The following is a 16,528-nucleotide window of genomic DNA, read 5'->3' as shown; positions in this document are numbered from 1 at the left end:
ATTGTGTACACATACTAGATGTTTTAATTCACTTTATTAATAAAGGAAGTGATATTTATTGATTGTGATATCAAAAGAATACAGTAAGTTGTGGAACTATTCAGTTAGTGGGGTGTAAGATTACCAAAGTCTGTTAGTAGTCCTACATTAGAAGGTAACCATTGTCTGTCAACCCTCCCAACATGACACAGTGAATAATGAGGTGGGAGGAATTACATATTCCTCTGAATTGTTCTAATCATGAACTTATCCAAACCTGAGCTTCAGCTGATATTGGCCTGACACTCACCAGCCTCTTTTACCTTATATCATGCTTATAGAAACTGATGCTTTTTTGATTGGTTGGCCTCATTACCAACACTGTTCATGCAAGCCTTTTTATAGACATTTAGGGTTATTTGGGTATACAAAAGTAGGCAAAAATACAAGAAATGAGAGTTACCACAATGCTGTAAACAGGGGCATGAGAAGAATGTTCAGACCTAGAGGAGCAAGGCACTGAATGACTGACCACTGATCAGCCCATGTGCTTCTCAGTGGCCGAGCATATAGTTCTGAGAAAAGAAGGGATACTGTTAGTTGCCTATTTTTTGCCTTGTACTTCTGAACAGCTTGATAGATTTTAACCATCTTTATCAAGCAAAACATTTCCATCAGGGGAGAATATATACTAAAACTTGCATAACAAAGCAGCATTAATCGAGGTACTTCTGTTTATGTGCTTGTGAATTAAGATGATAAGTTCTTGAAATTGTGTAATGATTTCATTTTCATAATATCAATGGTTTATCAGAATACATCTACTGTAATGATCTTTTATTATGGATAGGTTTGTAACATACAGTCATTTGCAAGATTACATGTTTTTGTTCTCAAACACATACATGGCCTGTTATACACCATATTTTGTCTTGCATTTCAAATGAAGATGGAAAAAATAAGATATTTGTATATTTTTTCATTTTTGTTTTTTCATACATATTCACCATTTCCTGCATTAGTGAGGTAGCATTAAGAACAGAGGACTGAGCCGGAGAGGGAAAATCCTCACTTGACCCGCTTCTCTTTTCCTTCTTTTGGAAAAGTAAAAAACTGGAGGAAAGGATTTCTAGCCCCCCGCTACATCGCCTTTAAGTCGCCTTTTATGACACACAGGGAATATGTGGGAAATATTTTCTCCTGTATCCCCTGGATGAAGGCAAGCAAGTATGAATATATCCATGTGTATATATGTATATGTCTTTGTATGTGTATTATGCAAGTATATGTTGATATGTATATGTATGTATATGTGCATGTATGGGCATTTTTGTATATATATATATATATATATATATATATATATATATATATATATATATATATATATATTTTTTTTTTTTTTTTTTTATACTTTGTTGCTGTCTCCTGCGTTTGCGAGGTAGCGCAAGGAAACAGACGAAAGAAATGGCCCAACCCCCCCCCCCATACACATGTACATACACACGTCCACACACGCAAATATACATACCTACACAGCTTTCCATGGTTTACCCCAGACGCTTCACATGCCCCGACTCAATCCACTGACAGCACGTCAACCCCTGTATACCACATCGCTCCAATTCACTCTATTCCTTGCCCTCCTTTCACCCTCCTGCATGTTCAGGCCCCGATCACACAAAATCTTTTTCACTCCATCTTTCCACCTCCAATTTGGTCTCCCTCTTCTCCTCGTTCCCTCCACCTCCGACACATATATCCTCTTGGTCAATCTTTCCTCACTCATTCTCTCCATGTGATCAAACCATTTCAAAACACCCTCTTCTGCTCTCTCAACCACGCTCTTTTTATTTCCACACATCTCTCTTACCCTTACGTTACTTACTCGATCAAACCACCTCACACCACACATTTTCCTCAAACATCTCATTTCCAGCATGTCCATCCTCCTGCGCACAACTCTATCCATAGCCCACGCCTCGCAACCATACAACATTGTTGGAACCACTATTCCTTCAAACATACCCATTTTTGCTTTCCGAGATAATGTTCTCGACTTCCACACATTTTTCAAGGCTCCCAAAATTTTCGCCCCCTCCCCCACCCTATGATCCACTTCCGCTTCCATGGTTCCATCCGCTGACAGATCCACTCCCAGATATCTAAAACACTTCACTTCCTCCAGTTTTTCTCCATTCAAACTCACCTCCCAATTGACTTGACCCTCAACCCTACTGTACCTAATAACCTTGCTCTTATTCACATTTACTCTTAACTTTCTTCTTCCACACACTTTACCAAACTCAGTCACCAGCTTCTGCAGTTTCTCACATGAATCAGCCACCAGCGCTGTATCATCAGCGAACAACAACTGACTCACTTCCCAAGCTCTCTCATCCCCAACAGACTTCATACTTGCCCCTCTTTCCAGGACTCTTGCATTTACCTCCCTAACAACCCCATCCATAAACAAATTAAACAACCATGGAGACATCACACATCCCTGCCGCAAAGCTACATTCACTGAGAACCAATCACTTTCCTCTCTTCCTACACGTACACATGCCTTACATCCTCGATAAAAACTTTTCACTGCTTCTAACAACTTGCCTCCCACACCATATATTCTTAATACCTTCCACAGAGCATCTCTATCAACTCTATCATATGCCTTCTCCAGATCCATAAATGCTACATACAAATCCATTTGCTTTTCTAAGTATTTCTCACATACATTCTTCAAAGCAAACACCTGATCCACACATCCTCTACCACTTCTGAAACCGCACTGCTCTTCCCCAATCTGATGCTCTGTACATGCCTTCACCCTCTCAATCAATACCCTCCCATATAATTTACCAGGAATACTCAACAAACTTATACCTCTGTAATTTGAGCACTCACTCTTATCCCCTTTGCCTTTGTACAATGGCACTATGCACGCATTCCGCCAATCCTCAGGCACCTCACCATGAGTCATACATATATATGTGTATGTGAGTGGATGGGCCATTCCTTGTTTCCTAGCACTGCCTCGATGATGCAGGAGACAACAATTAAAATGGTTTGGTCATATGGAGAGAATGAATGAGGAAAGATTGACAAATAGGATATATGTATCAGAGGTAGAGGGAACAAGGAGAAGTGGGAGACCAAATGAGAGGTGGAAGGATGGAGTGTAAAAGATTTTGAGCAATTGGAGCCTGAACATACAGGAGGGTGAAAGGCGTGCAAGGAATAGAGTGAATTGGAACAATGTGGTATACCGGGGTTGACATGCTGTCAAAAGATTGAACCAGGGTGTGCGAAGCATCTGGGGTAAACCTTGGAAAGTTTTGTAGGACCCGGATGTGGAAAGGGAGCTATGGTTTTGGTGCATTACACATGACAGCTAGAGACTGATTGTGAACAAATGTGGCCTTTGTTGTCTTTTCCTAGTGCTACCTTGTGTGGACATGGGGGGAGGGGGTGCTATTTCATGTGCGGTGGGGTGGCGATAAGAATGGATGAAGGCAGCAAATATGAATATGTAGAGGTGTATTTATGTATATGTCTGCATGTATGTGTATGTATACATTGAAATGTATAGGTATGTATATGTGCTTGTGTGGGCGTTTATGTATCTACATGTGTATGTGGGTGGGTTGGGCCATTCTCTCATCTGTTTCCTTGCACTACCTTGCGAACGCGGGAGACAGCAACTAAGTATGATATAGAAAATAATTATATTTTATTTTTTTATTTAATTTTGCTTTGTCGCTGTCTCCCGCGTTAGCGAGGTAGCGCAAGGAAACAGACGAAAGAAATGGCCCAACCCACCCCCATACTCATGTATATACATACACGTCCACACATGCAAATATACATACCTATACATCTCAATGTACACATATATATACACACAGACACATACATATATACCCATGCACACAGTTCACACTGTCTGCCTTTATTCATTCCCATCACCACCTCGCCACACATGGAATACCATCCCCCTCCCCCCTCATGTGTGCGAGGTAGCGCTAGGAAAAGACAACAAAGGCCCCATTCGTTCACACTCAGTCTCTAGCTGTCATGCAATAATGCCCGAAACCACAGCTCCCTTTCCTCATCCAGGCCCCACACAACTTTCCATGGTTTACCCCAGAGGCTTCACATGCCCTGATTCAATCCGCTGAGAGCATGTCAACCCTGGTATACCACATCGATCCAATTCACTCTATTCCTTGCCCGCCTTTCACCCTCCTGCATGTTCAGGCCCCGATCACTCAAAATCATTTTCACTCCATCTTTCCACCTCCAATTTGGTCTCCCACTTCTCCTTGTTCCCTCCACCTCCGACACATATATCCTCTTGGTCAATCTTTCCTCACTCATTCTCTCCATGTGCCCAAACCATTTCAAAACACCCTCTTCTGCTCTCTCAACCACGTGTACGTGTAGGAAGAGAGGAAAGTGATTGGTTCTCAGTGAATGTAGGTTTGCGGCAGGGGTGTGTGATGTCTCCATGGTTGTTTAATTTGTTTATGGATGGGGTTGTTAGGGAGGTGAATGCAAGAGTTTTGGAAAGAGGGGCAAATATGAAGTCTGTTGTGGATGAGAGAGCTTGGGAAGTGAGTCAGTTGTTGTTCGCTGATGATACAGCGCTGGTGGCTGATTCATGTGAGAAACTGCAGAAGCTGGTGACTGAGTTTGGTAAAGTGTGTGAAAGAAGAAAGTTAAGAGTAAATGTGAATAAGAGCAAGGTTATTAGGTACAATAGGGTTGAGGGTCAAGTCAATTGGAAGGTAAGTTTGAATGGAGAAAAACTGGAGGAAGTAAAGTGTTTTAGATATCTGGGAGTGGATCTGGCAGCAGATGGAACCATGGAAGCGGAAGTGAATCATAGGGTGGGGGAGGGGGCGAAAATCCTGGGAGCCTTGAAGAATGTGTGGAAGTCGAGAACATTATCTCGGAAAGCAAAAATGGGTATGTTTGAAGGAATAATGGTTCCAACAATGTTGTATGGTTGCGAGGCGTGGGCTATGGATAGAGTTGTGCGCAGGAGGGTGGATGTGCTGAAAACGAGATGTTTGAGGACAATGTGTGGTGTGAGGTGGTTTGATCGAGTAAGTAATGTAAGGGTAAGAGAGATGTGTGGAAATAAAAAGAAAATAATATGTATATATTTTTTTTATTTTTATACTTCAATAATACAGTGGCCATAATTTTTAACATAATTAAACAAAGCATTTGATTCTTGACCTTTCCTTAAACTATATTTATGTTGCTTAAGTCTAACATAGAGATCCTTACCAGTCTGCCCGATAAAATAACATGACAGCTTATACAAGGTGTTCTGTAAACACACCCTGCAGAATTTTCTGGTGAGTTTTTGGTTAAGATATTTTTAATAGTATTGTTACTGCTGAAGGCTACATTTACATTAAAGGATTTAACCCATTAAAGGCGGGCAAATTTTTTTTTATTCATCTGTGTATGGCGGCTTATTTTAGGAATAATAAATTATCAAGGAATAAGCCAATACAAAGATAAAATTGAATGAAAAACAAAGGTAAGAGGAGGTATAAAAGATAAAATTGGATGAAAAACAAAGGTAAGAGCGGTTATAAAAGATAAAATTGGAAGAAAAACAAAGGTAAGAGGAGTTATAAAAGATATAAGTGGATGAAAAAGAAGGTGAGAGGTGTTGCTTACACAATACTACATCATAGCTGGCTTTGGGAGGAGAGAAATAGTGTGGGGGACCCAGTGTGGGCAGCTTATTAGGCACGCCTGGGATGAGGCTAGGGGACTCTGCAAATATTGATGTTGACCCTGGCTAGGCGAGCATGGGTGACTGTTTATAGGCATGTCCAAACATGAAGCATGATAGTACATGTCAGAGATGCAGCATCACCCAATTTCACATACAGTTACAAAGAAAAAGGACTCAGCATTATGTAATGTTGCCCACCTGTTACTGTGTGAATGTTAGATAACAGCTAATACTGGTGCTGACCATGGATGGGCGAGTGAGGGTAGCTGTTTACAGGAAAGGGTATACAGAGGTCATGATAGTAAACGACAATGATGCCACATCGCCAAAATTCAAAAAACAATTATGGCACAAAGTAGCCCAACATTACGTAATGTTGCCCGGCTTCTACCATATGAACAGTAGGTAGTGTCACCTGCCTTTAATGGGTTAAGCAACCTGGGGAGTTATGTAGAATTATCATTAAATGGGAGAACTAAAAGAATCTTGGTATCAGGTGGAGGTTTGGGCTTAACTCTATAAAACAATTTCTTTGCCATCTTAAGAGATCTATCAATAAAAGATCAAGGATACATTAACTTGGATCCAGTAGAATATATCTTCTCAAACTCGTCATCAATAAATTCTGGACTGCCTATATGTAATGCCCTAAGGACATCGGTTGGAATGATGATTTTTTAACTTTGTCATGTTGAGCTGAGTAATAATGAATATAAGAAATAATGCTGAGTTTTCTGTATATACTAAATTTGAACATGTTTCCAGCCCTGTGGATCATGCAATTTAAAAATGGTAACATACAGTTATTTTCTACTTCCACAGTAAATTTACTAATCATCCCTATCATATGCTTTTTCCAGATCTATAAATGCCACATACAAATCCATTGGTTTTTTAAAGTATTTCTCACCTGATTCACATATCCTCTACCACTTCTGAAAATATGCTGCTCCTCTCCAGTCTGATACTTTGTACATACCTGCAACTTCTCAATCAGTATCCTCCCATACAACTTACCAGTTATACTCAACAAAATTATACCTCTGTAGTTTGAACAATTGCCTTAATCACCCTTTCCCTTGTACACCAGCACTTTACATACATTCTTCCAGTCCTCAGGCACCTCACCATGATCCATACATATAATGAAAATTCTAACTAGCCAGTCAACAACACAGTCACCCCCTTTCTTGATAAATTCAGCTGCAATATCATTCGTTCTAGATGCCTTGCCACATTTCGTCCTGTGCAGGGCTTTCACCATCATTTCTCTCTTCATCAAACTACTCTCCATAACTCTCACTTCGCATGCCACCCCAACCCAAACACCCTACATTTGCGACTCTATCATCAAACACAGTTATCAGTTGTTCATAACTCACTCAATCTCCTTCTCACTTCAATACTACCTCCTATCACTTTCCCTTTTTCCCACTCCACCAATGTTTCCAATTATTGTTTTGTTTTTCACACATTATGTAATTCCTTCCAAAGCATTATATTCTCCTGAAAGTTTACTGAAACTTGCTCACCCCAACTCTATTTTGCCCCCTTTTTCAACCCCAGCACCTTCCTCTTGACCTGCTGCTTTTTCTCATACATTCACCAATCATTTGCACTCCTTCCTGGTATGTATTTCCCAAATGCCTCTCTTTTTTCTTTCACAGGCAACTTTACTTCATCCCACCACTTACTACCCTTTCTAATCTCCCCATCTCCCACCTTTCGCATGCCACATTTGTCTCTTGTCCATGATTGCACTGCTTCCCTAAATACTGCCCATTCTTCTTTCATTCCCCCATGCTTCATTTTCTTTCACCTGCCAATCTGCATCCAATCTCTCCTGATATTTCTTCACTGAAGTATCTTTTATAGGCTTACCTACTCTCACCACTCTTATCTCATGGACATTGTATATATAGGGATAGGGGAGAAAGAATACTTCCCACTTATTCCTTGTGTGTTGTAAAAGGGGAGGGAGCGGGAGGGCTGGAAATCCTCCCCTCCAGTTTAAAATTTCCAAAAGAAGGAACAGAGAAGGGGGCCAAGTGAGGATTTCCCCCTTAGGCTCAGTCCTCTGTTCTTAACACTACCTTGCTAATGCGGGAGACGGATGTTAAGTATAATGAATAAAGGCCACATTCGTTCACACTCAGTCTCTAGCTGTCATGTTTAATGCACTGAAACCACAGCTCCCTTTCTACATCCAGGCCCCACAAAACTTTCCATGGTTTACCCTAGACGCTTCACATGCCCTGGTTCAATCCATTAACAGCATGTCGACCCTGGTATACCGTATCGTTCCAATTCACTTTATTCCTTGCTCGCCTTTCACCCTCCTGTATTTTCAGGCCCCAATCGCTCAAAATCTTTTTCACTTCATCCTTCCACCTCCAGTTTGGTCTCCTACTTCTCCTCGTTCCCTCCACCTCTGACACATATATCCTTTTCGTCAATCTTTTCTCACTCATTCTCCCCATGTGACCAAACCATTTCAATACACCCTCTTCTGCTCTCTCAACCACACTCTTTTTATTAACACACATCTCTCCTACCCTTTTATTACTTACTCGAGCAAACCACCTCACACCACATATTGTCCTCAAAGATCTCATTTCCAACACATCCTCCCTTGTTTGCACAACCCTATCTATAGCCCATGCCTCACACCCATATAACATTGTTGGAACCACTATTCCTTCAAAAATACCCATTTTTGCTCCGAAATAACATTCTCGCCTTCCACACTTTCTTCAATGCTCTCAGTACCTTTGCCCCCTCCCCCACCCTGTGACTCACTTCTACTTCCATGGTTCCATCCGCCGCTAAATCCACTCCCAGATATCTTTAACACTATATTATCGTTATCTTTTTTTTATCATACTTAGTTGCTGTCTCCCACGTTAGTGAGGTAGTGCAAGGAAACAGACAAATGAATGGCCCAACCCTCCCGCATATTAAAAAGGGGGTGACTGTTGTTGTTGACTGGTTGGTAAGGATATTTAATGTATGTATGGCTCATGGTGAGGTCCCTGAGGATTGGCGGAATGCATGCATAGTACCATTGTACAAGGCAAAGGGGATAAAGGTGAATGCTCAAATTACAGAGGTATAAGTTTGTTGAGTATTCCTGGGATGGGAGGGAATTGATTGAGAGCATCAGATTGGGGAAGAAGAGTATGGTTTCAGAAGTGGTAGAGGATGTGTGGATCAGGTATTTGCTTTGAAGGATGTATGTGAGAAATACTTAGAAAAACAAATGGATTTGTATGTAGGATTTATGGATCTGGAGCAGGCATATGATGGAGTTGATAGAGATGCTCTGTGGAAAGTATTAAGAATATATTATGTGGGAGGCAAGTTGCTAGAAGCAGTGAAAAGTTTTAATCGAGAATGTAAGGCATGTGCACAAGTAGGAAGAGAGAAAAGTGATTGGTTCAGAGTGAATGTCGGTTTGTGGCAGGGGTGCATGATGTCTCCATGGTTGTTTAAATGTTTATGGATGGGGTTGTTAGGGAGGTGAATGCAAGAGTTTTGGAGAGAGGGGCAAGTATGCAGTCTGTTGTGGATGAGAGGGCTTGGGAAGTAAGTCAGTTGTTGTTTGCTGATGATACAGTGCTGGTGGCTGATTTGAGTGAGAAACTGGAGAAGTTGGTGACTGAGTTTGGTAAAGTGTGTGAAAGAAGAAAGTTGAGAGTGAATGTGAATAAGAGCAAGGTTATTAGGTACAGTAGGGTTGAGGGAGGTAAGTTTGAATGGAGAAAAACTGTAGGAAGTGAAGTGTTTTAGATATCTGGGAGTGGATTTGGCAGCAGATGGAACCATGGAAGTGGAAGTGAATCATAGGGTGGGGGAGGGGGCGAAAATCGTGGGAGCCTTGATGAATGTGTGGAAGTCGAGAACATTATCTCGGAAAGCAAAAATGGGTATGTTTGAAGGAATGGTGGTTCCAACAATGTTGTATGGTTGCAAGGCGTGGGCTATGGATAGAGTTGTGCGCAGGAGGGTGGATGTGCTGGAAATGAGATGTTTGAGGACAATGTGTGGTGTGAGGTGGTTTGATCGAGTAAGTAATGTAAAGGTAAGAGAGATGTGTGGAAATTTAAAGAGCGTGGTTGAGAGAGCAGAAGAGGGTGTTTTGAAATGGTTTGGGCACATGGAGAGAATGAGTGAGGAAAGATTGACCAAGAGGATATATGTGTCGGAGGTGGAGGGAACGAGGAGAAGTGGGAGACCAAATTGGAGGTGGAAAGATGGAGTGAAAAAGATTTTGAGTGATCGGGACCTGAACATGCAGGAGGGTGAAAGGCGGGCAAGGAATAGAGTGAACTGGATCGATGTGGTATACCGGGGTTGACGTGCTGTCAGTGGATTGAATCAGGGCATGTGAAGCGTCTGGGGTAAACCATGGAAAGTTGTGTGGGGCCTGGATGCGGAAAGGGAGCTGTGGTTTCGGGCATTATTGCATGACAGCTAGAGACTGAGTTTAAACGAATGGGGCCTTTGTTGTCTTTTCCTAGCACTACCTTGCACACATGAGGGGGGGAGGGGGATGGTATTCCATGTGCGGCGAGGTGGTGATGGGAATGAATAAAGGCAGACAGTGTGAATTGTGTGCATGGGTATATATGTATGTGTCTGTGTGTGTATATATATGTCTACATTGAGATGTATAGGTATGTATATTTGCGTGTGTGGACGTGTATGTATATACTTGTGTATGGGGGTGGGTTGTGCCATTTCTTTCGTCTGTTTACTTGCGCTACCTCGCAAACGCGGGAGACAGCGACAAAGCAAAATAGATAAAAATATATCCTTTCATACTATTCGCCATTTCCTGCGTCAGCAAGGTAGCGTTAAGAACAAAGGACTGGGCCTTTGAGGGAATATCCTTACCTGGCCCCCTTCTCTGCTCCTTCTTTTGGAAAATTAAAAAAAAGGAAAAAGAGTGGGGAGGATTTCCAGCCCCACGCTCCCTCCCCTTTTAGTCGCCTTCTACGATATGCAGGGAATACGTGGGAAGTATTCTTTCTCCCCTGTCCCCAGGGATATGGATTTGTATGTAGCATTTATTGATCTGGAGAAGGCATATGATAGAGTTGATAGAGATGCTCTGTGGAAGGTACTAAGAATATATGGTGTGGGAGGCAATTTGTTAGAAGCAGTGAAAAGTTTTTATCAAGGATGTAAGGCATGTGTACCTGTAGGAAGAGAGGAAAGTGATTGGTTCTCAGTGAATGTAGGTTTGCAGCAGGGGTGTGTGATGTCTCCATGGTTGTTTAATTTGTTTATGGATGGGGTTGTTAGGGAGGTGAATGCAAGAGTTTTGGAAAGAGGGGTAAGTATGCAGTCTGTTGTGGATGAGAGAGCTTGGGAAGTGAGTCAGTTGTTGTTCGCTGATGATACAGCGCTGGTGGCTGATTCATGTGAGAAACTGCAGAAACTGGTGACGGAGTTTGGTAAAGTGTGTGAAAGAAGAAAGTTAAGAGTAAATGTGAATAAGAGCAAGGTTATTAGGTACAGTAGGGTTGAGGGTCAAGTCATTTGGGAGGTAAGTTTGAATGGAGAAAAACTGGAGGAAGTAAAGTGTTTTAGATATCTGGGAGTGGATCTGGCAGCGGATGGAACCATGGAAGTGGAAGTAAATCATAGGGTGGGGGAGGGGGCGAAAATCCTGGGAGCCTTGAAGAATGTGTGGAAGTCGAGAACATTATCTCGGAAAGCAAAAATGGGTGTGTTTGAAGGAATAGTGGTTCCAACAATGTTGTATGGTTGCGAGGCATGGGCTATGGATAGAGTTGTGTGCAGAAGGGTGGATGTGCTGGAAATGAGATGTTTGAGGACAATATGTGGTGTGAGGTGGTTTGATCGAGTAAGTAATGTAAGGGTAAGAGAGGTGTGGAAATAAAAAGAGCGTGGTTGAGAGAGCAGAAGAGGGTGTTTTGAAATGGTTTGGGCACATGGAGAGAATGAGTGAGGAAAGATTGACCAAGAGGATATATGTGTCGGAGTTGGAGGAACGAGGAGAAGTGGGAGACCAAATTGGAGGTGGAAAGATGGAGTGAAAAAGATTTTGAGTGATCGGGACCTGAACATGCAGGAGGGTGAAAGGCGGGCAAGGAATAGAGTGAATTGGATCGATGTGGTATACTGGGGTTGACGTGCTGTCAGTGGATTGAATCAGAGCATGTGAAGCGTCTGGGGTAAACCATGGAAAGTTGTGTGGGGCCTGGATGTGGAAAGGGAGCTGTGGTTTCGGGCATTATTGCATGACAGCTGGAGACTGAGTGTGAGCGAATGGGGCCTTTGTTGTCTTTTCCTGGCGCTGCCTCGCGCACATGAGGGGGGAGGGGGATGTTATTCCGTGTGTGGCGTGGTGGCGATAGGGGGTGAGTAGGGGCAGACAGTGTGAATTGTGTGCATGTGTGTATATGTGTGTGTCTGTGTGTGTATATATGTGTGTATGTTGGGATGTGTGGGTGTGTATGTTTGCGTGTGTGGACGTGTGTGTGTGTGCATGTGTGTGGGGGTGGGTTGGGCCATTTCTTTCGTCTGTTTCCTTGCACTACCTCGCAGGCGCGGGAGACAGCGACAAAGCAAAAAAAAACACAAACTAGCAAACATATATATGTATTATCCCTGGGGATAGGGGAGAGAGAATACTTCCCATGCATTCCCCGAGTGTCATATAAGGCGACTAAAGGTGACAGGAGCGGGGGGTTAGAAACCCTCCCCTCCTTGTATTTTCCTGAAGCAGACACATGATGATCACAGATGACTTTGTAGACCACGAGGGAAAATCAAAGCAGGAAAATTTGCTTAAGTGCTTTTGTGTATTTCAGCACACCTTCAGAAGCAAATAGTAAATAATCACAGAAGGAGGAAAATATTCAGAGACACCAGTAGATATTAACAGGATCACATCTTTCATGGTACTGAAGCAGGCAGTGAGGGTAGTATGGTAAACCACGTCAAGTCAGAGGACATTTGGGTAACAAAACCCAACCGTACTACTCAGATCACTGTGGATGTGTCAGGGCATCAACCTTCTTCCATAAGTCACTGTGAAATAAATGTATGATGACATTGTCTAAGCTAAATAATCAGGGTAGTATGGTAAACCACGTCGAGTCAGAGGACACTCGGGTAACAAAACCCAACCGTACTACTCAGATCGCTATGGATGTGTCAGGTCAGCAACCTTCTTCCACAAGTCACTGTGAAATAAATGTATGATGACATTGTCTAAACTATGTAATCCTCTAGTAACACTCTTATTCTTACCTTCAGTGAGCTGTATGAAAGCAGATTCTAATAAATTTCTGTTTATAAAACTTTTACTCTTTATGACTGAAGAAACTCTGGACCAATCAGTAAGATGTGAGTTTTCATTTATGTTAGCATACAGAGCACTAGATCATTGACCAGTGTGTATGGGGTACTTATGTTGACTTACACGAGATTTTGTCTTTACCTTTCTGTCCCAAGTAAAACAAACATGTTTTGCGAGGAATTCTGTAAACTATACTGTTGTCATGACAATACACATAGAATTATTTTTATGTCCTCATTATTAACTAATGTTTGTTTCAGCCAGATATGTCTCTTAAGGAGGCTTTGCTTTGTAAAACATGACTGCTACTTTTTTTGTTTTCAGAGGATCACTTTCACTGTTGACCTGGAAATGGGAAACCCAGTTAGAGGTTGTTCTTGGGGATGAGGTTGGGGACAGCCACCAGTTCACTTACATTTTGATTTTTCCTGATAGATCCAGGTTTGTGAAGCTGTTAGGTCTTTGCTTATAACCTTATATATGTTACATAATTAGTGTTAATTCCTAAATTTCCATATATTTCTTTAAGCTGTTTCATGGCCCTACAGAAAGATTTCACTTTAAGAACAATAATAATGCATATTTGATGCTGAGTACCTAAGCATACAATTTGATATAGGGTGCCCAAGTGCATCACGTGATACCTTTACCTAAGATTTTTACAAATTGTTTTGGCAGACATTTGACTTTCCTAATATGCTTACTAAATGGTACATAGAATTGCTGATATGTATGAGGAATGGCATCCTCCAGAAACTAAGGTAAATTCAGTAAGAATATTAAAGCTATGTAGAAGATGTAAAGAAAAGAAGATTCTGCTAATGGCAATTGTTATTCAAGAGAGCTGAGTGTATGTTTGAGCTTGTGGAGTTACCTTATGTCCTGTGCTGGGAGGGATATGTTTGAAGGTATAGCAGCCCCAGCAAAATTGTGTGGATGTTAGGCATGGGCCATATTAGAGGATTGCATAGGAGGGTGAAACTTTTTGTCTATCTGTCTTTATCTTTGATGCCTGTTCCAAATGGAACTCCCTCAACAGGTTCTCCATAACTTAAGAACTCCACTGCTACATATTATCCTTTAGTGCCTCACCATTAACAGGCCAATGGCAAAGGGCAAGTCTAGTGTAGTTTTTAGAGGCTCCTACCTATTGTTCCTAATGACTGCTTCTATCTAATGCTCCTGCCAAAATGTTCCTACATTGTACTTCTATCTTCTGCTCCTACCATTTTACTAAAAGACAGAGTTAGCACATAGTGCTCACTGCGGGAAAATCTAGAGTTATGAAGAATATGCTGTGTGAGTTAAGTGTTGACAAGGAGAGATTGTATGTTCGTGGACAGAATGCCATGTTGCATGTTAGTGAGGTAGAAAGAAGAGACAGTTACCTGGGTCAGAGGAATGCACTTGACAATCACTAAAGTGCTGGCTTACTAAGATGTGTTAGAAATGAAATGGAAGACAATATGTGGTGTCTAGTGCTATGGGAGTTGAGGAGGGATTCAAAGACTTTGGAAATGGTAGATGTCTAAGCAATAGGACGATAGTTAGAAGGGTCAGAATGGTCACCTTTCTTAGGGATGGGATGGGTCAATGCATGCTTCTAAGGAGAAGGAAAAGTTTTGGTTTTTAAAGTCATACTTCTGTTGTGGTGTCATGACTGTCTGAAATGTAGAAAGGTGCTGTTTCCATCAGACTAGAGGAAGAATGAGAATATTGCAACGAAAAGCATACTTTAACAGGAGGAGAGCTTTTGGCCTCTATACATGGGCTGTTGTTTAAACAAAGTGTCTCTTATATTGTAAACAGTATCAACAATTCAACTTATGTAGCCTTCATATCATTTTGTTTTATGATGTGTAAGTTGCTATTCGCTATTATTGAATCTTATGTGTACTCTCTGTAATTTTTCTTTTTCCTCTTGCAGGTTCGAGGTTGGATCTCAGCTTGACTTTTTAGTGGGAGAAGATTATTTTACTCTTTCAAACAATTTTGGTATCCAAATGCCATCTAGGGAAACACATAATGTGAGTGCTCTTCATTTCCTTACTAATACACTGTTATAAGTTATACAGAAAATTCTTAGAATTTACTGTTATTCATTGTGACATATCCTTCAATATCAGACACACTGGGCTGTATGGAAATTTCATTTCATTTCGATCTCAGGCTGAAGTCCAGGACAATCTTCCAGTTGGGTGATATGGTGTGTTCTTCTATACCATTCTTCCCTTCACATTCCCACCAATATCCACCTATCAAATTTCATGTTCAGATTTCATGTGTATATTGTGGCATTCCTTCCTTTCCATTCTCACTCCTAGGAACTAGTCCAGTTATGTAACAAAGAAAATTGCCCCTCACGGCAGTTGAAATTGTCTTATTCAGCTTTCATTTCTTAAGTCTATTCATATAAACATGAAGGGGAACACAGTAGCTGATGAGCTGAATAGCTGGGTAACACATGTCCTCAGAGTATAATAGTTCAAAATTTTTGTTGTTGTAGTCCCACAATCCCTCTATGGAAATACTAAGGCTAAGGCACTCAGGTAATCCAACCAACCCTAGTTGATCCCAGAGATCTCAGAAGAAGAGTTACTGAATACTGAGATGAAAACTTAGTTGCCTGTGGAATCAGGGTCTTTCAGTTGGATGGTAGATATTTTGTTTGGACCTGGCAAATGTGAGTTTTTTTTTATTGTATTCTGTGCGTTGGTTGACTGGAAATTATGGTTGGAGTTTAAGCTGGTGCATTTTATGTGTGGTGATTCTGCCTTGTTGTGTTGTATGTGTCTAATGCTTGCAGGGTTTTTATGAAGGTAGTGATTGAGATTGGGAATGATGCTGTATGGGTAAGGCTTCTTTTGTGTATGGTAGGATGTTGTGTGGTGTATGAATATATATATATATATATATATATATATATATATATATATATATATATATATATATATGTACGTGTAGGAAGAGAGGAAAGTGATTGGTTCTCAGTGAATGTAGGTTTGCGGCAGGGGTGTGTGATGTCTCCATGGTTGTTTAATTTGTTTATGGATGGGGTTGTTAGGGAGGTAAATGCAAGAGTCTTGGAAAGAGGGGCAAGTATGAAGTCTGTTGGGGATGAGAGAGCTTGGGAAGTGAGTCAGTTGTTGTTCGCTGATGATACAGCGCTGGTGGCGGATTCATGTGAGAAACTGCAGAAGCTGGTGACGGAGTTTGGTAAAGTGTGTGGAAGAAGAAAGTTAAGAGTAAATGTGAATAAGAGCAAGGTTATTAGGTACAGTAGGGTTGAGGGTCAAGTCAATTGGGAGGTGAGTTTGAATGGAGAAAAACTGGAGGAAGTGAAGTGTTTTAGATATCTGGGAGTGGATCTGTCAGCGGATGGAACCATGGAAGCGGAAGTGGATCATAGGGTGGGGGAGGGGGCGAAAATTTTGGGAGCCTTGAAAAATGTGTGG

The 16,528-nt window shown here is 41.5% G+C and overlaps 1 protein-coding gene across 1 annotated transcript in view; it reads left to right on the top strand.

Annotated features, from left to right (window-relative positions):
* LOC139751146 (uncharacterized) overlaps positions 1-16,528 on the top strand; it is a 202,396-nt gene that overhangs the window by 69,777 nt on the left and 116,091 nt on the right. The window contains exons 29-30 of the mRNA XM_071666245.1: positions 13,398-13,514; positions 15,001-15,100. Coding sequence (XP_071522346.1) covers positions 13,398-13,514; positions 15,001-15,100 — 217 coding nt within the window. The remainder of the gene's footprint in view (positions 1-13,397; positions 13,515-15,000; positions 15,101-16,528) is intronic.

The sequence above is a fragment of the Panulirus ornatus genome, chromosome 11, assembly GCF_036320965.1.
Source record: "Panulirus ornatus isolate Po-2019 chromosome 11, ASM3632096v1, whole genome shotgun sequence".
NCBI lineage: Eukaryota > Metazoa > Arthropoda > Malacostraca > Decapoda > Palinuridae > Panulirus > Panulirus ornatus.
This window is presented reverse-complemented; position numbering and strand designations above follow the sequence as displayed.